Here is a 12,500-nt window from a genome sequence, read left to right as displayed (position 1 = left end):
CGTCGGCGGGAAGGACAGCGGAAACCGTTACAACTCCAGGACCCCCCCCACCCCCACCCCCCTCCCCCTCTTCCGTACCCCGTCTCTCCCTCCCTCTCCCCTTCTTGCCTTGCACATAACACATCTGAACGTGCTAGGTATTCAGTGCGGTGATTAATGAGATGATGAGTTTAATGTGCGAGGTTCTGGGAGTGAAGGTTCCTATTATTATGTTTCTTTGGTTCCTGTGTGCCTGCGCTTTTTCATCCTGTGGTTTGTTCCTCTCGCTGCCCCTCCCTCTCCCACCCTCTGCCTTCTCCTCCTCCTCCTCCTCTTCCTCCCCTCTCTCTCCCTCCTCCCCCTTCTACCGCCTCCTATGCCTTCTGTTTCTGCTACTCGCCTTTCCTCCTCCTCAACCTTTTTTCTACTCCTTTTCAATCGTCTTCTCCTTCTCCTCCTTCTTTTTCTCCTCCTCCTTTTTTCTTCTACTTCTCCTTCTCCTCCTCCGCACCCTCCTCCTCCTCCTCACCCTCCTCCTCCTCCTCCTTTTCCTCCTCCTAACTTTCCTCCCCCCTCTCTCCTCCTCCCCCCTCTCTCCTCCTCCTACTCACCCGCCTCCTCTTCCTCCCTCCCCACCCCCACCCCAAGTAACACCTGCAGCTGTCTACGTTTTTTTTTCTCTAGAACTATGGGGGTCATGACCGGTATGTCAAATGTATAGTTAGACTAAAATCGTTCTTTTATACTAACGATGTGGTTTTATCTTGTGAGCGATGTTGCGACTGATTTAATTGAGGTGAGAATAGATGTGAATTTTCACCAAAAAGCGGGATTTCCTTACGGCTAGAAATTTAAACACTTACCCTATAACCTAGAGTCGTAAACTTTTTGGACGATTCATTGTAGGACTGTTGCCAAAAATGCGTTGTACAGAGCCATTGTCTGAGGACTTCGGGTTGGGCATGGTGAGGTCAAAGCGTATAAATGATGTATGGTGTATGGGAGTGGCACTGGGTATGGCCAAATGGGATATGACGTAATCCAAGGGATAGCTGGGACCGCGGGGGTGGATGGGAGGGAGTGGGGGCAGCGGCAGGCCCTCGCGAATGTTCGTTGTCGTGGGCCAAACATCCGAGTCTCAGCCACATGACGTTCCCAGTGATGTCAGGGTAGAAGGGGTAGGATTTTTTATTGTTCATCTTTTCCTCTTTCTGGTAAAAACTCTGTCCCCTCTCCTCTCTCTCTCTCTCTCTCTCTCTCTCTCTCTCTCTCTCTCTCTCTCTCTCTCTCTCTCTCTCTCTCTCTCTTTCTCTCCCTCTCTCTCTCTCTCTCTCCCTTTCTCCCTCTATGCCCCCCCCCTCTCTCTCTCTCTCTCTCTCTCTCTCTCTCTCTCTCTCTCTCTCTCTCTCTCTCTCTCTCTCTCTCTCTCTCTCTCTCTCTCTCTCTCTCCCTCCCTCTCCCTCTTTCTCTCTCTCTCTTTATTTCTATCTCTCTCTCTCTCTTTCTCTTTCTCTCTATATCTATTTATCTTTTTCTCTCTATTTCTCTATCTATCTCTCGCTTTCTCTCTCTCTCTCTCTCTCTCTCTCTCTCTCTCTCTCTCTCTCTCTCTCTCTCTCTCTCTCTCTCTCTCTCTCTCTCTCTCTCTCTCTCTCTCTCTCTCTCTCTCTCTCTCTCTATCTCTCTATACTCTCTTCTCTCTCTCTCTCTTCTCTCTCTCCCTCTCCCTCTCCCTCTCCCTCTCTTCTCTCTCTTCTCTCTCTCTCTATCTCTCTCTCTCTCTCTCTCTCTATCTCCCTCTCTCTCTCTCTCTCTCTTTCTTTCAATCTTTCCCACTAGTCTCCCCCCTTCCCTCTCACATAGTCACTCTGCTTTAATTTGCTTGCCGAGGGCTATACGTCATCAACGGCTGAAGGAACATCTAATATTTGATGGCGAGAGGTGAATGTATGCATGTTGTATTGATGCGATTGGGTAACAGTATTGGAAAGTAACGTGACGAGAACGTAATATGTGCAAAAAACGCATTGCGCCATCGCTGCTAGCTGGTGACTACCCTCGATGCTGATATGATACGGAGAGAAAGGGGGTGGAGGATGCCAGTATTAAATCTGTGTGTATTTATGATGGGACAGCTGCGAGACGGGTCCCTTGATTGGGTCGTGGGAGACTTTTTAAAGGTTTGTCACGAGGAAGTGAATCTAGGACGGGGGATTAACGGATATTTTATGTTTCTGCAGTTAAAGCATCAAACACTTTAGGCAGATTGTTTTCTTTACTTCATTTGATATCGAGAGACCTTCAATTGGGTAGGATTATCAATGTCCCATGGAAAGGGGTATAATATGGAAAAAAGAATCATAGGATAATCAATTTCTGATCTTTCTTGTCGTTGATTGTTCGAGTGTAGCACCCGGGTGTGAGAGGGAGGAAGAGAGAGAGGGAGAGAGAGAGAGAGAGAGAGAGAGAGAGAGAGAGAGAGAGAGAGAGAGAGAGAGAGAGAGAGAGAGAGAGAGAGAGAGAGAGAGAGAGAGAGAGAGAGAGAAAGAGAGAGAGAGAGACTGAGAGATCAAGGGAGAAAAAAAGTAAAGGAGGAAAGAAATGGAGAGGGGGAAGAGTCCGCAGCGACAGTTCAAGCGTACACACACTGTAGGTGTCACGACGGCACGTCCCGCTATCAAGACCGGTGCTGAGGTGTGGCGGATTTGCACCTCAAAGGCGCGACATTTATGAAGTGTCGGCAGTAAAGTTGTCTTTGTGTGGCCGGGGTCAAGCGTGTGCCCCCATCTCCCCGTCCCCTCCCCTCTGGCCCCAACCTCACCCCTTTCCTTCATGTCTTAATCGAATTTCGGATCCCTCCTCCACTCCCTAGGGTTGGGCGCGGGCTGATATAGGTGGATATGCGGGCATTAGATGTAGTATAACATTGATCTGTCGTCGCTTTGCTCAGGAGGTTATGGTCGCGATTTCGGAAATTTTCTTATAAGATTTATTTTTGATTTAGAGGGATGTCGAAGAGTTGCGACTCAGAGGCGTGCTTTGAAAGATTTATATTGTGCATTTATTTTTCTCTTTTCATTTCGTAATTTTCTCCATTTTCGTTCATGTTTAGAATGATAGAATAAAGTTGTATTTTAAAATCATGTGCATGATGGACGTGTGACCGATTCGTTGATAATTCTGAAATACTTATGTATCTAATGCGAGCTTTATCCACCAGTCACCATTGTACCATCATCAGGCGACGCATCGAACTGTATTTACATGACAATTGAAGTGCAAACAGCGCCAGTAATGCTCGCAGTTCATTAAGGTGTTAGATTAAGTTGATGGTATGCTAGTTCTCTCCAACGAGTCTTAGATGGGAAGGCACGCGGGACTGGTTCGCAATCAGTGAGATTATTGATGCGAACGATCAGGTTTCGGACTCGCTTGGATTGCCTTCGGACGAGGATGCCTCCCTTCGGTCGCGGCAGGTTGCAAAATTGGGCTTTTTGCAGAGGAAAGGTTTGGCGCTGGAATTAGAGTGGGTAGTATTTTTAGGAAAAGCTTAATTTTTCCAGGTGAGGAACGAGCAGGGAAGGGGTACGAGTGAAAGTTCTGCATTTTTTTTTTTTTTTTTTTTTTTTTTTTTGCGTTCCGGCCTGAAAACACCATGGGAGCTCAGAGGAACCGTTCTAATTTTTTAGGTGATTGCCAAGCGTTAAATGGTTCTTGAAAAATTGAGTGAGAATATTTATATAGAGAATTTACAAGCAATGCAACACCAGTTTACAATTTGCTAGGACCCCCCCCCCCCTCGATATATTAGCTTGACGCTGTTCTATGGCACAATAAAAGGCACAGGGATTACAAGGAAGTGTGTCCAGCGTACCAAAAGTGGTCAAGAAACGATCCATGGGTCGGTAAAAGGTACACAAGTAATGCGGGAGGTGTTGCTTACATAATATGATGGAGGGGGACGGAGCGAGCACCGACACCTCCGCACTACCATATGCAGGATGCTCGCGGCCCTGCACGCAAGCCGCCGCGGGCCCCCTCGCGCCTTGTTTGGAGCGCCCTGCGCACTGCACCCGGGTGATCAATGTGCAGGAAGTGTCCATGCGGCCTACTGATCCTTCTTTAAACCACCATCGCCTCCTCCTCCTCCTCCTCCGTTTTTGGTCTCTGAAAACTAGATTAATCTCTGGGCTTCGACTTTCCATCCATTCCGCTTACTATATTACATTTCTTCATCTATCTTCCCTTCTCTCCGTCTCTTTATCTTTCCTTTACCACTGCACCTCACAGTCCCTTCATCTCTAGCTCGCTCTTATTTTGCCCTTCTTCCCCCTCCAAAAAAAGAAGAAAAATAGAAAAAAGGAACGCTCCAAATTATAATGAGGTGGGCGATGATAGACGGCTTACACATGCGCGCTGTACACCGAGTTGGGAAAAAGCGGCTTACACGTGAGTAGTGTACACCGGACGGGAAAAAGCTGCTCGTACATGTGCGATGTACACCAAGCAGCAGTTTTTCCATGACGCGATGAGACGAGCGAGAGTGGGCACCGGAGAACAAGGTGTGGCGAGTATGCCAACATGCCCAGTCATTCTTAGCGATGGAAGGGTTTACGAGTGTATTTTCAATACATTTGTTATGTTTTGCTGGGAATTCGTAGATCTGTTCAGTTGTTTGCTTGTTTCTTTTTTGACTAACGAAAGAATCAATTGATGAAAGCTTGCATGGTGAACGAGGCGCGCGTGCATTCTAATGAGTGCGAACATGCATTTGTAAATGAGCGTGCGTGAATACATTAGTATATTTGTCAGTGTACATGGAAGTTTGATGGGGCATGTGTGTGACGTCACAGCAACCCCCTCCTGTGCGTCACGACTAGGAGTGCGTGGGCGCGCATGCAGCTGCCGTCTCGTGCGTCTTGCCATGGCGGCAGGAACCAGTCTGGCTCGGGCTGTCGGTCAGGTGTGCAGGCATCACCGCCCGTGATAAACATCCCTGCCAGGCTGATCTGTGTTGAGGTGTCGCTACTGTTGGTCCTCCGCACGGCGCGGCGGTGCGGGTGTTGGAGAGAGACTGTGTGAGTGTGAATGTGTGTATGTATGTATGTAAGAGAGAGAGAGAGAGAAAGGTGTTTGTATGTATGTAAGAGAGAGAGAGAGAGAGAGAAAGGTGTGTGTATGTATGTGTGGAGAGAGAGAGTATGAACATATATGTGACACTTAGCATATGTAATAGGATGATTACGCAAACATGGAAAAATTATAGTTCGATAACTTTGCTTCACTTGCATCCGCCCCGCGTGAGATATCATTATCACTCAGTATCTCAGCTATATATATTTTTTCTTTTCCATCCTTTAGATAACATTGTCTTAAATTTTTGTAACGAAATAGGCTATTGTAAGATATTCACATACAGTTGTTAACATGTATTTAGACCGCGTGAAATAAACAGTATGTGGGCAAGGAAGAGTCTCCCATTACGCTGGATTCGTCAAATTTTGTAAGCAAATAGGTCACGTGATAAGTCTTCTGTATCTCTTCGTAGTTAAAGACGATTATTAGTAGATGATTCTTTAAAATCAAATGTGAAATGTTTTTAATTTTGCTTATAAAAGAATCGCGACAAAGTTCCACCCCAAACTACTGAAATGTAAATGCGTTTGTATGAGAAAATGCATTTTTTGGCCGTCTTTATTTTTTTCCTCAGTCGCTATACTAGTAAATCATTTTTCTGTCACGTGAATGTAAGAAAAAAAACTGAAAAAGGAGGTACGGGATCGTTTACGTAAAGACCTATATTGTATGAAGATCATATTGATGCCCTCCAGATTGTTTGAAACTAAAGACGAACGTTATACTGCACGAGCAACACGACGAGAAATCTTGTACAGGAAGAACAGAGCTGATTAGCGAAGTTCCGACGGTTGTGAAAATGCCGGTTGTAAAAGTGACGACATGAAAACGCGCTGTTAATGTGTTGTGATATGTTCAGCAGTAAAAACGCGATTGGCTTGCATCCGTCCCAGAGACAGTGAAACTAGTGTGGCACATTGGCCTGGCCAAGGGTGCCAGGGGAGGGCCAGGCACCCGCCCGAGGAACGGCCTCACCCAAAGAGCCCCGCCGTAGGAAAGGAATAAGTGCTAAGCGATGGACGCTAGCGGTGGTTGTGCCGAAAGGGTGGCAAAGCAGTTGGTCGACGAGGCTACCAGCTGTTCGAGGATGACCTCTTGATTAGCCTGCGATGAACCCCATGAATGAGCCGAGCTTCATCATGTTGTCCCTGTTGAACATTTCTCTTGGTAGGTCACCGTGGCAGAAGGTCATGTAGGCCTATCGCGGTAATGATTCTTGCTGGGGTTGAGGCTCTTGAGTTAGGCTTCGTCTTACAGTCGGTTCCTTGTTGTAACTTCTTTAGGGCATTTTACTTTTTTCAAGAATCACCTTATTAAATGTCAGTCTAGGTATTATTGATGGTTCTTAGATAATCTTGGTCATTTAGTTTATAGATATATAGTTATAGATCACGTAATAGTCCTTTGTCTTGTTTTTTAAATGTGTAACTCCTAGCTCTTGATTCTCATTTGGTGGATACACTCGATTTTCTTTCCAATTTTGGGATCCTTTTAGGTGCAGTAACTAGAATCTTACGTGTGGTATTTTTGTCCTCCCCAATATTTAGACGGAGAGCTAGCGAAGAAACCCGGCGATCCTAAACCGCCATCATCATCACCCATCACCGAGACCAGCACCCCCTCATTCCCCCAACCTGCGACCACCACCACACCCACTGGTGGCCACGCCCTCCGCCCAAAACGCCCAACCTTCTTGCCAATCAAGAACCATGCTCGTCCCGCTCTCTCGTCCAATGACAAGCCGTCCCCGAGCCGTGTTGGCAGGGGATTGGAGGAGAGAACGCATGAGTCCCTCTCTCTTTATGCGAGCACCAATCAGAAAGCACATCCTTCCTCGGCACTCAGCAGCCTGCCCAATAGCATGTACCAGTTTCCAGCAGGTGCGAGGTTGCCCACTTTAGTCCTTTCCTGGTTATAGATTTTTTTTTGTCTTTATTACTGCATGACCTAGAATTTGCACCCCTTTCTTGCTCTTAAATGCTGTTTGCTTTTGGTTAAAGGATTTTGAAGCCATTAGTAAAAAATTAATACCTGCTAATAGCCAAGATAGCGCCATAATGTAACTAATATTGTTAATTTTTCCTTGATGCTGTGTACAGGTAATTGCTGTATTTTTCCCAACAAATCTGGTAGTTAATGCAAAGTAAGGTTATTGATATGAAAGCTGATGCTGTGCAATTATTTTATCATATTGGGTAATTTATCTACGAAGCTTATTACTTAAGATAAGATATCTTGTATTTATTGAAAGAACAACTTGCCTAATCTTGGTAAGCAGTGAGGAGTAGTGCTCAAAGGTAATAATGTTTAATCCCAAATGATGTTCTTTCATTAACAAGGTAATCTGCCTATTGGTATGAGTCAGATATGTAAATGCACACTTCTCTGTTGTACATAAAGGCGAAAGATAATCCTTAGAAACAATAATGCACCAGACCCTTCCTTCTAAAACTCATTAAACCCTTACCGATCCAACAGTGGCATCGTCGCAGGCACATACCCCGGGCGCGGGCGGGGGAACGGGCGTGCCTGGGGGTGCAATGGTGACCTCGGCATCAACGCCCACCGCGGCCACCACCAGCGCCCCCACCACCACCACGACCGCCTCCGCTACCGAAGCCTCGTCCGCCACGACGGTCGCCCGCAGGAACAAGGCTGTGTATGGTGAGTAGTCTTCTTCTACTTTGCTTGAGCGCCTTTATCAGGCGTTTGTTTCTTTTGCGACATTCGTTAGTTCTTCCGTTCGGTTGGGTATTTTGAATAGTGTGATGCTTACGGTGTTATAACCGTTGGAAAAGGATCGCTTCTCAGATGTTTCATAATTTTTAGCGTTCGTACCCTTGATGCCTTAATATTGCTGTTCCCGAGGTCGTTGTCATCATGTCGAATTGAAAAATAATGCAGTAACTTTAACCCTAAAGAGAAAAGAAACAGTGTCAACCTAAGACGTAGGAGAGAGAGTCAGTACATGTGAATCGTGGTATACAGAACGCCAAAACACCCGAAGACATAGGGACATCCCTACTCTTCCCCTACAAAGAACTAAATGGAACTGCGACAAGGGTAAAATCGGTTACGGAGATAAAGAGTATCTTGTGGTAACATTGCAGGGTTGCGAACACGACTGCCCGCGACCACACCTCAAGCCAGGTAAATGGATTGCACGGTCCTGTGACGCTAACAGGTTCCGGTATCTTGAATGTGGCCGGAGCGCCGGGCAATCGACGAGAGCCAGCGAGTTTAGAGCAGGATCCTGAGCGCTCATTAAGAACTTGATCGCACTCGCTCGCATGCCTGCCTGCGCTGGGGCTCGAGCACAGCCGCGTCTCCTGAGGGTCTGGGGGATGGTGCTGCAGAAGGGGATACTGATTTAGGTGCTATTTCGGTCTTTTCTTTCACGTTCTTTGTTTTTTCATATTCTTTATTCCTTTTTCTCTATATATATTTTCCGTTTTCTTATATAATTTTTTAAAAATTATTACTATTATATATTTTTAAAGTGTTTCAGTTTTCTTCCTTTCCTTTCTGAACCTTCTTTCTTTCTTTGTGTTGAATTGCATTTCTATTTTTCCTTTGTCTTATTTTATCATCACGCTCTGTCTTTATCTTATCTATCTTATATTTTTTGAACTCGCTGTCTGCCTTTATCTTTATCTCTATGTATTTTCATTCTCTTTGTATCTCCTCCCTTGATATCTTTCTCTTCATACTTATGTGATCCTTACTTTCCTTTTCTTTTGTTTTATATATTCCACCTTTCCCCCATCTCTCTCCCTCTCTCTGTCTTTATCTCCATCTCTAGTTTCTTCATTTCTCTTAATGTGCCTCATCCTTTTTTATCTTTCCTTTTGTTTTTGTTTTTCATTTTGTCGTCATTCGTCCTTTATCCTTTCACTATTTGTTATTTGTTAATATTTAATTTTATTGGCATTTATTAATTTTATATACTTATTACCCTCATCCGACTTGCTTCTCTGTATAAGTATTTTGGGGGGTTAATCCGTGGGAGACTAATTCTGAGAGTTACGTCCCCCGCACGCAAACGTCGGGAAAACGCCTCCGTATTTGTTCAGCTGCGTCAAGGGGAAAGGGAAAGGAGTATGAGGAACGGGAGGGTAAGGGAAGGACGCCACTAAGGGGAAAAAAAAGGCCGTAGGGGACTTAGAGAAGTCGTTGATAACTATTTTATTTTTATTCTGCCTTTTAGAATAAAAAAAAATATCAAGCTTTTTTCATTTTTTTCTTTTTGTTGGGGGGTTAGTGTAATAAAATGCAGAGTAGCGGCCGATGGGGTTTCAGTAGCTGGGCAACTTGAAGGAGCGGGTCGAGAGGACGAGATGAGGAGATCGCCTGGAGGATGAGGACGCGGGCGATGGGGCGGGGGGGGGGGGTCCTGGCGGCAGATTGACAGATCCAGAAGGACACTTAACCTGGATCTCGAGAAGTATTTGTTCGCTGAGAAGGGTCGTAGTGGATTTGTTGGCGTGGAGTGACAGGTCTTTGAGACGCCTCAAGTTTGAGAAAAAATTGATTTGGTTCTTGATTTTAAGTAACTAAACCTTCGATCCCCACTTACACTACCATTTATATACGGTTATATAACCTTTTCTTTTTCTGTAATCATGTTCTTCACTGTACTAAATTTCCTAATACAAATCGTAATCGAGTGTGGCGGTTTGTTTTGAATTTACTCTGAGGATTCACGGTGCACTTTCACCCGCTGGTCGTATGTACACTGGGGCAGCTGTGGCCAGGGAGGGCACACAACGCACACCGAATCAGGAAGATTGATTGTCTTAAAACGTCAGTAGTTGATGAGCAAATAAAAAGGACCCTCACTGCAATGCATTAAGAGTGGGAAAAGTGTGAATTGTGAAGGTAAAACGGAAGAAACAGTCGATAAAAAAGGATTTCAATGAGATAAGACGTCAAATGCAGTTCATATTGTTGTTATGATGGAAAGGGAGTCGACAGATTAGGTGCAAGCAAAGGTAAGAGCGACGACTGTACACGTTCCCTGTAATACGGGTTCTGTGCTGTTAATAGACCGGCACATTTGTATAGCATGTTTTGATATTGTGATACAAGGCGGTGAAAGTTCCAATATTAAAGAAAGACGCGGCAACAGGTGTGTGATGGGAGAGAATAAATAAAGGAACGGGAAGTATGAAAAATCACGGAGGTAGAGGGTAGTTGTTCCTCGTTCCCGGCGGGGGGGGGGGGTGAATAAAGATAGAACGTGAGAAACAGAAGCGTAGGACGAGAAGGACCTCTGGCGGGCGCTGGAAGACGGCGGTGGCGGCGCTTCCGTAGGATATCGCGCCGGAATCCTGCGTGAGGTTCCCGTGTGGCCAGCTTTTTGCTCGAGGCTGAACTAGTCTCACGTCTTGTTGTTCTGCTGGTGACTAAGACACTTCTCGTTTGTCTGTCTGTGTATGTCTGTCGGGTCTTATTTGTTTGTGTGGACTGGCTGCGGCGCTCCGGTGAATATGCAGGCGAGTGGGCTGATTTATAACGCTACTGGGGAAGCGTTTGTAAATGCAGGTTGCCGTAACTGTAAAGTTCTGGCTATTCTGTAATGTCGTTGCTCTCCAATGAAGCCCGTGACTGCAGAAATTCCAATGCTTGCTTTCGTCTTTTCCCATAGTCGATTGCATTTTATTGTATATGAACTTTACGAACGAGTATTGCATTTTCTCGTCAGTTGTGAAAGTTGGTGTTTTGTATATGGATGTGCGAAATATGCCATCAACAGGAATCTGTGGATGCATAATTAAGAGATTCCGCAAGTGACATGTAATGGAGCACCATCTGAAGGACACCATAACACATGGTTGTGAAGGGACACTATAATCCTCGTGGTGTGAAGGGAAGGAATACCATATCCCACCTGGTGTTAAGGGACACCCTAATCCTCACGGTGTAAAGGCATATCATAATCCTCGTGTTTTGAAGCGACACCATACCCTTCGTGGGGTTAAAGAACACCATACCCTTCGTACGTGGTATGAAGGAACACTATACTCCATGGTGTGAAACGGCACCTTAATCTTCCTGGAGTGAAGGAAGCCATAACATGGTGTGAAGGGACACCACACGCGGGCCGCCGTGAGTTGCCCGACCTGCTGGGCGTGTTGGGCTCGGCAGTGTTCCCACCTCTCACGCTCGACCTGCACTACCGCCCGCCTGGACCTACCTGCGACTTACCCCGGGACGGCATGGATTTAGGTTAAGGGGAGGTGGAGGGGATAGGCGCCGACAAAGGATTTGGGAGATAAGACCGGGTGCGCCGTTTTGGGGTGGGGCGGCATGCGGCCGAGAGGCGGAGGCCAGGTAATTGACAGGGGGCGAGTGTCGGGGACATGTCAGTTACCCCGAGATTCGTCGACGTTTCGCGTCGTTCTCTCTCGGACGAGCTGTGTTTGTATTCTTTGCTTATGCCTTTCCTGCTGTTGTTTATCTAGATAAGAGGTTGAAGGAGGATGTTGCGACAGAGTGAAGGGAAATGGACTGTCGACACCTAGTTTTTTCTTACAATGAAGTCAGAATTTCACTTGTAAACTGTACTTAGAGAGAGACAGACAGACAGAAAGAGACAGAGACAGAGACAGAGACAAACAGACGGAAAGAGACAGAGACAGAGACAAATAGACGGAAAGAGACAGAGACAGACAGACACACTTGAACGGCGTTGTTTATATTCATATTGTGGTTCACGTAATGTGCAGTTGCCTTGAGGCCGAAAGTGCAGAGGCCAAGGTACGAGCGTCCTCACGGGAACGAGCAGCCGCTATTAGTAGGTTTCCGAGGAAGGGGGAGAGGGAGGTGCCAGGGGTTAAGGTTGCCTGTTGTCACGGGCACTCCAGTTTTTAGTTGGCACTTGACTCTTGCTTTCACGTCTTTGCAGTAGAGGAAAGGCCTATTTGAATTGACTTCGATTTCCACGCCTCCCTGCGACGAACGGCAGAGAAAATGAGGTTCGCCTTGTAAATTCGTGACTCCAGCGGCCGATTTGATGATAAGTGAAATATAATGCAAATAAATCGCACGTAATAAGCGCATTGCAAAAAAGCCCGACCTTCCCGACGGTCTTGGGGGAGGGCTGGGGCGGGGCAAGTGCATTTACGTCATCGCAAGGACCTGTTGGCATGTGGCCTCGCATCGCCTCCGAACCCTGGGTTGGGAATGAGGGGACCCCTTTGGCTCTGGCCTGTAAATGCTCTGATGCTGCACGTGCTACCACAGGGGGGATTTATTTAATGTTCGTTATTTATTCTTATGATAAGCGTAAGTGTTATATACGGGGACTTTCTGATTTATTTATATTTCCAAGTATTTCTTTATTCTATCTTAACGTTAATATACATTTATAAATCATAAACATT

General features: G+C 46.0%; 1 protein-coding gene across 19 annotated transcripts in view; it reads left to right on the top strand.

The window, feature by feature from the left end:
- The window catches only part of RhoGAP19D (Rho GTPase activating protein at 19D), a 345,152-nt gene that overhangs the window by 238,584 nt on the left and 94,068 nt on the right, over positions 1 to 12,500 (top strand). For 13 of the 19 annotated variants that reach the window (XR_011399443.1, XR_011399441.1, XR_011399442.1 and 10 more), the window contains 2 exons: positions 6,663 to 6,995; positions 7,594 to 7,779. Coding sequence is in view for 15 of the 19 variants with exons in the window: in XM_070136586.1 (XP_069992687.1) it covers positions 6,663 to 6,995; positions 7,594 to 7,779 (519 nt within the window). In the remaining 4 variants the exon portion in view is untranslated. The remainder of the gene's footprint in view (positions 1 to 6,662; positions 6,996 to 7,593; positions 7,780 to 12,500) is intronic. The other 6 variants (XM_070136595.1, XM_070136591.1, XM_070136590.1 and 3 more) reach the window with 1 other exon arrangement.

Source organism: Penaeus vannamei, chromosome 22 (genome assembly GCF_042767895.1).
Source record: "Penaeus vannamei isolate JL-2024 chromosome 22, ASM4276789v1, whole genome shotgun sequence".
NCBI classification, from domain to species: Eukaryota; Metazoa; Arthropoda; class Malacostraca; order Decapoda; family Penaeidae; genus Penaeus; species Penaeus vannamei.
This window is presented reverse-complemented; position numbering and strand designations above follow the sequence as displayed.